This window comes from Silurus aristotelis, assembly GCF_946808225.1.
Source record: "Silurus aristotelis genome assembly, chromosome: 27".
NCBI classification, from domain to species: domain Eukaryota; kingdom Metazoa; phylum Chordata; class Actinopteri; order Siluriformes; family Siluridae; genus Silurus; species Silurus aristotelis.
The window spans coordinates 5,011,587-5,025,369 of record NC_139600.1 but is presented as its reverse complement, the minus strand read 5'-3'; the positions used below and the strand labels follow the sequence as shown (position 1 = coordinate 5,025,369).

Genomic DNA, 13,783 nt, shown 5'->3' with positions numbered 1-13,783 from the left:
ACAAATGAAGAAAGGCCAGACAAAACAGCTTAAAAGCAGTTGTTAAGCTTTTTCACAAACCATTTATACTTTTGTATTCTTTTTTGTTGAATTTGAACAAAAACACAATTTAAATTGGGAAAATTGTGATGCACTGAAAAAATGCACTGAAACCCTGGGGTGATTTTATGAGATTTTTTTGCTTTGGTAATCGCATTCATTCAAAAGAGGTGCTGGAAGATTGGGCAACTACTGTGAAAGGTACTTGGTTTGACATCTGGAAAGTGAAAGGAAGACAAAGAGAGACAAGGTGGTGGAATGAGGAAGTGCAGGAGAGCATAAAGAAAAAGAAGTTGGCGAAACAAAATTGGGATCGACAGAGTGATGAGAGAAGTAGGCAGGAGTACAAGGCGATGCGGCAGCAGGTAAAGAGCGATGTGGCGAAAGCCAAGGAAAAGGCATATGAGGAGCTGTATGAGAGGTTGGACAGTAAGGAAGGATAAAAGGATTTGTACAGATTGGCCAGGCAGAGAGATCGAGCTGGGAAGGATGTACTGCAAGTTAGAGCAATAAAGGATGGAGATGGAAATGTGTTGACTAGTGAGGAGAGTGTGTTGAGAAGATGGAGGGAGTATTTTGAGCATCTGATGAATAAGGAAAATTTTTGAGAAGAGCCTGGAGAGGTGGAGGGATGCACTGGAGAGAAGGGGAATTAAAGTCAGTAGAAGTAAGACAGAGTACATGTGTGTAAATGAGAGGGAGGGCAAATGGAGGGGTGCGGTTACAGGGAGAAGAGGTGGAGAAGGTGGAGGAGTTCAGGTACCTGGGGTCAACAGTGCAAAGTAATGGAGAGTGTGTTAGAGAAGTGAAGAAAAGAGTGCAGGCAGGGTGGAGTGGGTGGAGAAGAGTGATAGCAGAAGTGATTTGTGATAGAAGAGTATCTGTGAGGGTAAAAGGAAGAGTTTATAGGACTGTGGTGAGACCTGCAGCGCTCTTTTATACTGCGCTTATCTATAATATTGATGGTTTCTATAGTTGTGGCTTCATAATGATGGTATTAAGAGGTGGGCTGATTTAGGTAAGACACCACTGAAAGCCTCGGTGTGAAATTCATTGCCCACCACTGGTATAAATAAACTGACTGATTCTCTTTTTCAGTAGTGAATCCGAGTGATAGACTGAGTGATTCTAATCATGAGCTGGATCAACAGATTCAAATAGATTTTACCTGTTAAAAATATCAATAATTTTATTTATTAGTACTCGGTTTAGAGAACAAGCATGTGGGAAAACTATTTATGATTTAGTCATTCAGTCGTATTTATATTCTATATGAAATTGTTTCTGTTTGTTGATACATGTATTGCACAGCCTCTTGTTTAACAACTGTCTTGTGTTGTTACTGTGTGTGTGTGTGTGTGTGTGTGTGTGTGTGTGTGTGTGTGTGTGTGTGTGTGTGTGTCTGCCCTGACTGCCTGCCTGAGGTAAACACAATTCAGTGCACGCACGCACGCACGCACGCACGCACGCACGCACGCACGCACGCACGCACGCACGCACGCACACACACACACACACACACACACATACATAACCCAATCGATGCTTTCAAACCAGTTTATCAGCACTTGTAGTGGGAATGTGGATGTTTATATAATTGTCTATCTTTAGTATGTGTGGACCAACTAAATACTTACTGGGCCTGGGGGTCCTCTGGGACCAACTTCACCCTAATGATAATGAAACACCTCAAATTAGATAAGAAGACAAAAAAAATCACACACTTAGTACAATCCTACTGCACACACACACACACACACACACACACACACACACACACACTCTGTCCTGTTTGTACCTTCTGTCCTTTAATGCCAAGGGCACCCTCTTGACCAGGCAGTCCCTATGGGAGGAAACAGTCCAGTTTTATTCCAGACTGAAAAACAGTTGAACAATTCTCTCTGTGTGTGTGTGTGTGTGTGTGTGTGTGTGTGTGTGTGTGTGTGTGTGTGTGTGTGTGTGTGTGTGTATATACAGTATATGACTGAGCAAGTTAGAAAGAGTGTGTGTGTCACATACTGCATCCCCTTTCTCCCCCCTCTGTCCCATTTCTCCCATCACACCTTGATCTCCTTTCTCCCCCTGGATAAAGAAAAAAACAAAGATTAATTTGAATGATGTAAAATACTGCAATTAAATATACAACTGAAAATACTCAGCCGAATGTGCTTCCATGGCCAAAACTTTATGACAAACCCACTTTACCAGTATTCTGATTTTCACGTGTATTTCAAGATGTATAGAGAAAACAGGAAACATGCTTTAGATACTGTATTTCTGGAAATATTCTGGACGATTCTTTGCACACAGATACTGTAATTTATCAATTATTAATATAACATTGTTTATTTATGCTTGAATTAATGAACCTTTTCATTGCTAGTTTTTGTTGCTGAGCTCGTTTTAATGAACAATAATTTCCTTGATTCAGCCGATTCACACCCATTAGCATTAGCTCCACATTCACGAGGTCGCCCAACCACCGAGACACACAAAAAAAGATTCTGGAAGACTCGTGACTGGGGCATAATCAGGATTCAAACATGTTACCTCCAAACACTTCTCAGTTGCACCTCTCCTGTGTTAACTCGTATAAGATTTTGCCTTTTTTAAAAACAATTTTTTATGCATGCTGGAGCTTTTATGTGCAAATGACAATACCTAAAGATTACATCATATTATTAGTGTTGATTAAATGATGGCAGGGACTATTTTGTAAGATTAATAAATTGGATTTATAAAGGACAGTCTGGGATTTGTCACACACACACACCATAGGATGCAGTATTTTAGAAACCGTATGATTAAACATACACAAGTACTGTACATACAGTAGCTAGATAAAAGTCTACTGTAGCTATACATGTAACCATAGTTCTATGGACTTTAAATAGCTGCTTGAAGCAGTCTATTAAGAGCTAGATGCATTCTTGTGTGTAGATCATGTTGCATTCAATAATGTTTAAATTTTGTACTGTGTATCTTCACAGTCAGTCTTGGCCTGCTCATCCCTCTGAGAGGCAATATCAATAGTTTATGGAAAGTCAAGGCTGCCAAATCATCCTATCTAATTGCAAAAACAGATCATGCCAAGGGGGAAGGTGCCAGTGCATTCCACCAATCAGCAAGGTCAGCAGAGGCCTCACAGACCACACACACACACACACACACACACACACACACACACACACACACACACACACACACACACACACACATTAAAAAAAACTCAATAAATCCTATGGAGATTACTGTTGCAGCTGGGGTTCACACCTCAAGTAATGGTTAATTCATTTAGTTTCATGGTAATGAATTGAATTGTCTCGTACAGATGAGGACGCGTTTTTTACAGTTCAAGATCATGAGATCAAGTGGCACATAAAGACATGTCTATGGAGGCCTGCTCTGTGCTGGGGGTATGGCAGAGATGGCAGTATCCTTATACCTTTAGCTATCAGATTATGTAAATATCCTTGGCACTAGAGTGATACTTAAGTATATAATTTTGAAATTTAGAAATGGTTGTAAATCTTTCACATATCACATGCACATAAGCAGGCAGACCATCTTGAAAAATAGCTCAGGTGCCTCCCATTTCTCTTGATCTTTGCTGCGATGTTTCTACACCTTGATTAAAATCCACCTGGACGTGATTTGAAAAGCCACTCACTTCTATATACAAGGCCTTACAGCTGACCACATATCAGAACAATAACCAAGCTATGAGGAACTGCCTGCAGAGCTCAAAGACAGAAAAGTTGCAAGCCACCGATCTGGGGAAGGCTACAAAACATTGCTGCTGCACTAAAGATTCCCACAAGCGCAGTGCAAAAACCTTAATTCTCAAATGGAAGAAGTGTGGCACAGCCAGGACTCTTCCAAGAATTGGGCCTCAATTCTAAACGTTATGTCTGGAGGATATCAGTCACTACAGAGATATCCTTAATACTCAGGACTTCAGTCTGGGCCGAAGGTTCACCTTCCTACATGACAATGACTCTAAGCACACAGCCAATACAACACAGAAGTGGCTTACGAAACAACTCTGAGAATTTCCTAGAGTGGCTCAGAGAGAGCCCTGACTTTAACCCTATTTAACATATCTGGAGAGAACTAAGAGTGTTTGTCCACTGATGCTCCCCATCAAACCTTAACCTGCTTTAGAGGATTCGCGATGAAGAGTGGCAGAAAATCCCCAATCCAGGTGTGTAAAGCTTGTTGCGTCATACAAAAAAGGTATCAAGACTGTAAATGTTGCTTCAACTAAGTACAGAGTAAAGGGTCTGAATACTTACAGTATGTACAATTGATATTTGCACCCAGTGGGGCAAAAACACTGGATCTTGTTTACACAAACATCGCTCTAAACTGGTTCTGAAACAGGTGAAAACGTGGCCATCAGAAGCCACGTCTGCTCTTCAGGACTGTTTTGAATGCAATGACTGGGACATGTTTAGGGAGGCTGCAACCAACGGCGATTCCCTTAATTGGGAGGAGTACAAATCATCAGTGACCAGCTACATCAGCAATTGTGCTGATGACGTTACCATCTCCAAGACCATCACTACACACTTTAACCAGAAGCTGTAGATGACCGCAAAGGTGCGTGCGCTGCTAAAATCTATAGACTCCACCTTCAGAGCAGGGGAGAAGATGCCCTTGAGGGCCATACTGTCCCGTGCCATCAGTGAGTCGAAGCACGCACACGGCAAGAGAATCCACAGCCACTTCCAGGACAGTTGAGACACCCGGCGCAAGTGGCATCCAGGCAAACACGAACTACAAGACAACTTCACCCGAAGTGAACGTGACACCTCCCTTCCAGATGTGATGAACAACTTCTACACCCGGTTTGAAGTGCAAGACAACATAGCAGCAAGAAAGACCACCCATCCTCCCAATGACAGGTTCTCAGACTCTCATAAAAAACTCTATGCAGTGTTAACCCATGAAAGTCTGCTGGACCAGACAACATTCCTGGCAGAGTGCTTAGGAAATGTGCAGAACAGCTAGCAGATGTCTTCACTGGCAACTTTAACCTCTCCCTGAGCAGTGCCATTGTTCATAAGTGCCTCAAGACAACGACCATCGTCCCATTGCCAAAGAATTCTACAGTCTCCTGCCTAATTGACTATCGTCCCGTCGCACTCATTCCCATCTATATGAAGTGTTTATAGAGGCAGGTCATAAGGCACATGCCATCATCGTGACCCTCCATTTAGCCCTCTTCAGCTATATATTTCATCCAAACCAGGCGATACAGCTCAATTAGCTCGCATAACTGAGTGTGTTGAAGAAATAAGAGATTGGATGACCCATAACTTTCTGCTATTAAATTCTGATAAAACGGAGATTTTGCTCATCGGCCCAAAAAATAGTACACAGAAGCTCCAGCATCTCAGCCTGCATTTAGACGGTTGTTCTGTAACTACTAGTTCAACGGTAAAAGACCTGGGAGTTATTTTAGACAGCAACTTATCTTTCAAAAATCACATCAATCAAGTTACAAAAACAGCCTTCTTTCACCTTAGAAATATTTCTAAGCTAAGAAATATGTTATCTATATCTGATGCAGAGAAGCTCGTCCATGCGTTTATGACCTCTAGAATAGACTACTGTAATGCATTACTAGGTGGATGTCCTGCATCATTAATAAACAAGCTTCAGTTAGTTCAGAATGCCGCAGCAAGAGTTCTTACTAGGTCAAGAAAATACGATCATATAACCCCAATCTTATCGTCCCTACATTGGCTTCCTATTAAGTTTCGAATAGACTACAAACTACTGCTACTCACTTATAAAGCACTAAATGGTTTGGCTCCCATGTATCTATCCAGTCTTTTAACACGCTACAATCCGTCACGCTCCCTGAGATCTCAAAACTCTGGGCTTCTAGTAGTTCCTAGAATAGCAAAGTCCACTAAAGGCGGTAGAGCATTTTCACATTTAGCTCCTAAACTCTGGAATAGTCTTCCTGACAGTGTTCGGGGTTCAGATACACTCTCCCAGTTTAAGTGTAGATTAAAAACATATCTTTTTAGCAAAGCCTACACATAACACACATCACACACATCACATCACAACCTTGTGCTCCAGAACATCTGATCACATGCACATTATCAACTTGTGCTGTTAATATCATGAACAGCAGCTACGCTAATTCCTCTCCACTGCTTCTCTTTCTCTCCCCATCCCGAGGCATCCTGAGGTTTGGCCAGCTCCAGTCACGTCCCACCTCGTGAAGATTATGGACCTATGGATGATCATGGAGAAGTAGATGCCGAGTGTTTAAAGGCCCTGGCATGGAGAAGCTGATGCTGGATCTATGATGATCACAAATTGTTCTGTATTGTTGAAAGATTTATGATCAAACTCTCGATGTCACCCATATGAGGATGGGTTCCCCTTTGAGTCTGGTTCCTCTCAAGGTTTCTTCCTCATATCATCTAAGGGAGTTTTTCCTTGCCACTGTCGCCACGGCTTGCTCATCAGGGACAAACGCACACCATTCACCTTCACTGTTGTTTTCTGTAAAGCTGCTTTGAGACAATGTCTGTTGTGAAAAGCGCTATACAAATAAACTTGACTTGACTTGACTTGACTTCCACCTGGACAATAAGGACACATATGTACGAGTGCGGTTCATAGACAGTTCAGCATTTAACACAATCATCCCTCAGCACCTGATTAAGAAGCTGAGCCTAATGGGCCGGAACACCTCCCTCTGCAACTGGATCCTGGACTTCCTGACTGGTAGACCTCAGTCAGTCCGGAAATCGGAAACAGCCTGATGTAAAGCCAACAACCTGTCTCTAAACATTGACAAAACAAAAGCGATGGTTGTTGACTGCAGGAGAGCTCCGAGCGGCCATTCTCCACTGACCATCGGTGGATCTGCTGTGAAGATCGTCAAGAGCAACACATTCCTTTGTGTATATCTGGCAGAGAACTTCACCTGGTTATTCAACACCAGCTCAATCACCAAGAAAGCCCAGCAGCATCTCTACTTCCTGAGAAAAGCCCATCTCCCTCCCCCATCCTAACCATGTTCTACAGAGGGACTATTGAGAGAATCCTAAGCAGCTGCATCACTGCCTGGTTTGGGAACTGCACCGTCTCGGATCACAAGACCCTACCAAGGATTGTGAGGACAGCTGAGAAGATCATCAGAGTCTTTCTCCCCTCTATCATGGACATGACCCCACACATCCCTCACACACACTCTTCACCTTTCTACCATCAGGAAAGAGGTTCCAAAGCATTTGGGCCTCACATCCAAACTATGCATCAGATTTTTTCCTCAAGCCATCAGACTCCTCAACACACAGAACTGAACTCTACTAAACACACACACACACACACACACACACACACACACACACACACACACACACACACACACACACACACACACACACTCAACTGTGTGTTACTGAACTGTTACAAGCTGAACTCAAAACACACTCAAACTCATTTCACTTAACTTCGTACACATCCATGCCTTCAGCACCACCCATATCAAATTATATTAATCATATTATACTGTTTACATGCTGTTTTGCACCTCCTGATTGCTGCTATTGCTGTTTTTGCACAACATTGTGTTTATGTTTATAAGTACACTCTTGTTTATAGTTCTCTCTTTTGCACATTGTACTGTATGTTATACAGTAGGTTTACTAATAGGCGCCATTTTGTGTTTTGTGTATCTGTCCCACACTGTCTTGTGTTGTTTGTTTGCACTGTCTTTGTTTTGCACTGTTTGCACTCAGTTGCACATGATGCACTTTATGTGGCGTGGACACTTAATTTTAATTTTTAGCTCTGTGTCCTATATGAAGCTCTGTGTTGTGTGATGAAGCTCTATGTTGTGTGGTGAAAATGTATGTTGTGTGTCGTGTGTGATGCGTGTTGTGTGATGTGGTTTATGTTGTGTGATGTAGCTCTATTTTGTGTGTTAAAGCTCTATGTTGTGTGATCTAGCTCTATGTTGTGTAATGTGGTGTAATGTAGCTCCATGTTGTGTGTTAAAGCTCTATGTTGTGTGATGTGGTGTGATGTAGCTCTATGTTGTGTGTTAAAGCTCTATGTTGTGTGATGTAGCTCTATGTTGTGTGATGAAGCTCTATGTTGTGTGTTAAAGCTCTAAGTTGTGTGATGTAGCTCTATGTTGTGTGATGAAGCTCTATGTTGTGTGTTAAAGCTCTAAGTTGTGTGATGTAGCTTTATGCTGTGTGATGTGGTGTGATGTAGCTCTATGTTGTGTGTTAAAGCTCTATGTTGTGTGATGAGGCTCTATGTTGTGTGGGTGTAGCTCTATGTTGTGTGATGTAGCTCTATGTTGTGTGTTAACGCTCTAAGTTGTGTGATGTAGCTCTATGTTGTGTGATGTGGTGTGATGTAGCTCTATGTTGTGTGTTAAAGCTCTTTGTTGTGTGATGAGGCTCTATGTTGTGTGATGAAGCTCTATGTTGTGTGATGAAGCTCTATGTTGTGTGATGTAGCTCTATGTTGTGTGATGTGGTGTGATGTAGCTCTATGTTGTGTGTTAAAGCTCTTTGCTGTGTGATGAGGCTCTATGTTGTGTGATGAAGCTCTATGTTGTGTGATGAAGCTCTATGTTGTGTGATGTAGCACCAGGGAGGAATGTTGTCTCATTTCGCTGTGTACTGCATCAGCTTTATTTGGTTGAAATGACGATAAAAGCTTCTTTACTTGACTTTATTTTTTTTTATAAAAAGAAATTTCAGACATATCTAGAATTCTGTTTTCACTTCGTCATTATGGGATACTAATTTTAGATTAATGAAAAAACCTAATCAATTTGAATTATTGTAGTATCAGGGGGCAACATAACATAATAAAAAAAGTGAAGGGGGTCCGAATAATTTCCAAATGCATTGTATACACTGAACAGCAGGGGTCACCAGTTTGATACACACAAGTCGAAATAACACACAAGTTCTGAAATAACAAATTTGCTCAATTTACCTTTACAACAGATGAAACTTTGTTTATTTGCTGCCAATCCATCTGATTTGCAAGTACCTGATGTGCCACTGTTTGCATTTGAATGTGCTTCCATTAATACATTTTATTTTTTTGCTTCCTAATAGTCACTTTAAAAAAAAAAATTCTCATTATCTACATCATGACTTTCTTATTTGGTTAAAAGGTGTAATTTATTTGCAGCACTTATTTTTATTTTGAATACGTGTGAGATTAACATACCCAGATTTAGCTGTCAAATATGAGGTTTAAGAAGCATTAATGTGAGAAGATTGAGAATGTCAGTGTCATGAGGCAAATTACCGCAGATTTACTTATACAATTATGGAAGCTTCATGAACGAGGCCCATTCACAACAAATGCAACAATATGCTTGTGCTTTGGGGCCATTTAAAGGCAAAATAAAGGTTAAGCTTTATACTACTCAATAGTGACTAATGGCTGGGTTGCGTATATAGTGCAGATGTTTTTTTTACAGTATTTCTGGAGATTTCTTTCTATAGTTTTTAGACTCAAGTCAACTAGAGATATTTTGGGTCAACTTCTGCTTAATGTGCTTTATAAATTACATAAAGTTTTACATTAATTTCACTTAAGCTAGTGATCGCACTTGTCAAAAAGCTAATTAGCAATCTAGCTAAAACTGAGTACAATCACTATTAACGAGGTCAATTATACTTTAGTGTATTATGTGTACAGTATTAAATTGCTGTGCTAATTACCTGTTTCAGTAACCACATGTTTCTTTTTTGTCCACTGTTGACATGAACCACCTATGCACCTAAGTTTGCCCAAAGTCGAAATAACATTAACTTGTTTGAGGAGTAAATATAGATCTCAGAAAAAGATCTGTGGCACACAATGCAAATCACAATCCAAGAAAAAGCTGCCAAATTGAACAAAGCTTACCTTGGTGTCTCCACCTTCAGATGATCCAGGAGGCCCCTGAATTTTTGAGAAAAAAAAAAAGGAAACAAAAATGAGTTAAATATCTATATTGCTTAATTCTGCATGTTTTTCAAAGCATTTTTTTCAAAGTAGAAACATTTAATTAAGTCACAAGCCTTTTGTGTAAATCACTTACATGCACAAAATACTCATTAAAGCCCAGTAAAAAAAAAAAAAATTAAACGTGATATATTAATCTACACTTTTTTTTTTACCTCTTTTCAGATGTATACACTTCCAGGATTTAGTGTTTTTATAAAGAATTATTTTTTTTGCATAATCAGTTGTGAATTGTTGTCATCTATTTTGCATTTTTACACTTTAATTAATGTCTAGTTCACATAATTCCTACCTCTAAGCAGAAACCAAAATCTGTTAAAACAATGGTTACAATCAATAAGAGATTAAGTCAACACGCAAAGCTGGAGCTACAGGACAGCTTTCATAAGACTTACGTATTTTTTAGAACTGCTACTGTACATCTGACCAAGATGAGCTCAGACATGGTCTCTTCCTACATTAGTTTTTGCTCGGATATACAGTACTCTGTAAAAGTTTTAAGCAGATGTAAAAAATGCTGTAAAGTAAAAATGCTTTCAAAAATAAACGGTAATAGTTTATAAAACAGAAGAGAAAGTGTTAGTGTTAAGATGGTTCTCACACTGGTTCTTTAAACACATTCCTATGTTATCTGTTCAGTGTCTACAGGATCTTTACGATGTGAGTATGTAGGGTATACAGGAAGTCTTTATCTGAGCTCACACTTCTCTGGTTATTATGTCTTCTTACCCAATCAGAAACAATTTTAGATCAGGTTTTTTTTCCCAGTGTGTATATATATATACTTGTCTGTTATCTGCAATAAACTGAAGAAGAACATTTGCGCCATACTGTGTGCTGTGTGATTCTTCCCTGATCAGAAAAGGTACCAGGGGCATCGTAGATCGCATGGAAATCCTCTCCACGAATTAGCGTAATTTCCGGATTTATAAACGCACCCAAATATAAGTCGCACCCACTGAATTTGACAAAGATTTTTATTTTGAACAGAAATAAGCCGCACCTGTCTATAAGCCGCACGTGTCTACACTGAAACTAATGAACTTTACACAGGCTTTAATGAAAGGCAGTGTCTGTTACACGGCTTGTATCTAAACAGTAGCCTACCAAGAAAGTCATTGTTCACTGTCTTCCTCATTCCTTTCACAACTATTTCTCTCTGAAGTTTTTTTTTTAGCATCGTTGTGCGTTAGCAAAGCCTACACATAACACACATCACGCACATCACATCACAACCTTGTGCTCCAGAACATCTGATCACATGCACATTATCAACTTGTGCTGTTAATATCATGAACAGCAGCTACGCTAATTCCTCTCCACTGCTTCTCTTTCTCTCCCCATCCCGAGGCTTCCTGAGGTTTGGCCAGCTCCAGTCACGTCCCACCTCGTGAAGATTATGGACCTATGGATGATCATGGAGAAGTAGATGCCGAGTGTTTAAAGGCCCTGGCATGGAGAAGCTGATGCTGGATCTATGATGATCACAAATTGTTCTGTATTGTTGAAAGATTTATGACCAAACTTTTGATGTCACCCATATGAGGATGGGTTCCCCTTTGAGTCTGGTTCCTCTCAAGGTTTCTTCCTCATATCATCTAAGGGAGTTTTTCCTTGCCACTGTCGCCACGGCTGCTCATCAGGGACAAACGCACACCATTCACCTTCACTGTTGTTTTCTGTAAAGCTGCTTTGAGACAATGTCTGTTGTGAAAAGCGCTATACAAATAAACTTGACTTGACTTGACTTGACTTAAAAATCACCATCGGTGAATCTTTTCTCTCGATGCCGTGCAGCTCAGAACACAGGCGAAGTGTGTTTTCATGCCCGGTTGTTTTCAGCGTGACGAATGATTCGCATTTCCTGTAGACAGTCCGAGTGAGCGGCAGGTCAAACGTCAGAGGAACATCATCCATATTTATGATGTGGTGCGGCCCGATTCAGTGGGAGCGCATCTGATTTAATATAAAGAGTTTCATTGGTTCACCTGAACTCATTCATCAATTCCATTAGTCTAATGTTTTGGGGCTCAGCTTTTTGGCTTGAAGTTTGTGAAACCGAGAAAAACCCAGGAAAAATCCATAAATTAAAAAGTAGCGGCTTATAGTCCGGAAAATACGGTAAGTTTTGTTTGGGCATGATAAGAATCTAACAGAAATCCAATTTAAATTAACATTTGGTGTCACCACCCTTTGGCTTTCAATTCTTACTTTTGTACACTGTGTACAGTAGACTTGCACAAAGTCAGGGATTTTGTAGGTTGAAACACAGTCATTAAATGAAACAAAAACTGCTGTGTAGGAGACTTTAAACTAGGTGAGGAACAGACAAACTCTGCTACTAAGGAAGGGTTGTGAAAAATCATTATTCATGTAAGTAAAACAACTTACAGAACTGGTCCAAGCCCAACACACTCACTTTCTTCAGTCTCTAACGCTTTCCTGCTACAATGTGCACTGACAATCTGTGAAAAAGATCTTTTTTTTTTTTTTTTTTTACAGGGCAAGCTCGGGGCCCCAGTCAGATCCTTAGCCAACTGTCTTTAAACGATGTGAAGACCAGCTGGCCCCTGTCTTCACAAAGATTTTATTATCAAATCACCAGAACTGGGTGTGGTTTCATCTTGTTTCCAAACGTTCCACACCCAGTACCCAAAAAACATTTGATGACAGGACTAAATGACAAGCTTGTCACTTTGACATGTGTGGAAATAAAATCCATGTGAGGTGTTGGCTCAGATGAAAGACATCACATGCCCACTGATGGATTCCATTCAGTTTGCTTACAAGGCAAAGTGTATCGTAAAGTCCGCATGGGACTGCATTTCATACTGAAACACACTGGTCACCACAAGAGCTCACAACGTCAGTCTCTAACTGCCAGTGGATTTCCGTCTTATAGCCTTAAAAATGCAGAGATGACAGTATAAAAAATATACACTGTGACAACCTTCAAGTTCCTAAGAAATACTCTCAGTCAAGGCCAAAAGTGGAAGACAATCTCCATCAAAAAAGGCACAACAGAAGAATACACTTCCTGTGAAAGAAACGTTCCATCTTCAAAAACACAACAAGTAAAAAAAAATTATTATCGGTTATAAAGGAGAGTCAGTGTAAAGATAATAAATGTGATTAAAATTGATTATTTCTGTGTTGTGTTTGAAGTACAACAAACCAGTGTCTTATTCTTTACAAACAGCATCAGATCTTCTATATTCAGGTTGTATCAACATGCCTATCAGTCTGTTATACAAATGAGACTCTCTACTGTAGGCATTGACCTCATGCCTAAAGTTTTGTCTGCTCTTTAATCAAGCCAATCAGATCTCTGCTCCGATGTCAGACAACACACGCTCTTTATTGAACTGGGCCTCAAGGTCAGATAATGAATCCAGCAAGCTCTTCAAACTGCTAATGCAATTCTGTTATCAGCTGTTTTAGTTGGCCAATACCTTATTTAATCTTTTCCAAATCTTTCAACGTAACAAAGCCTTTGAATTCTCAGTCACACAAAGTATTCTTCCAGCAATAATTTCTCTCTCTGCCAAGTCAGCTTTGCATCCATACAGAATCTGCAGTTCACATCAGTTCTTTGCTTTACTTTTAACTACAGCTGCTCAGAACCAGTTGACTGTGAAGGTCTAGACAGCAGTATTCAAGGTACTGCATTTAGGCTGGGACACAGTAAGCACCTACTATAAATGTTCAGGTCACTAACAGATTGGTA

At 40.2% G+C, this 13,783-nt stretch overlaps 1 protein-coding gene across 1 annotated transcript in view; it reads right to left on the bottom strand.

The window, feature by feature from the left end:
• LOC310721081 (uncharacterized protein) overlaps window positions 1-13,783 on the bottom strand; it is a 106,769-nt gene that overhangs the window by 50,209 nt on the left and 42,777 nt on the right. Inside the window, exons 19-22 of the mRNA XM_083532352.1 lie at window positions 9,958-9,993; window positions 2,059-2,121; window positions 1,838-1,882; window positions 1,677-1,709 (exon numbers count right to left, since the gene is read on the bottom strand). Coding sequence (XP_083388478.1) covers window positions 1,677-1,709; window positions 1,838-1,882; window positions 2,059-2,121; window positions 9,958-9,993 — 177 coding nt within the window. The remainder of the gene's footprint in view (window positions 1-1,676; window positions 1,710-1,837; window positions 1,883-2,058; window positions 2,122-9,957; window positions 9,994-13,783) is intronic.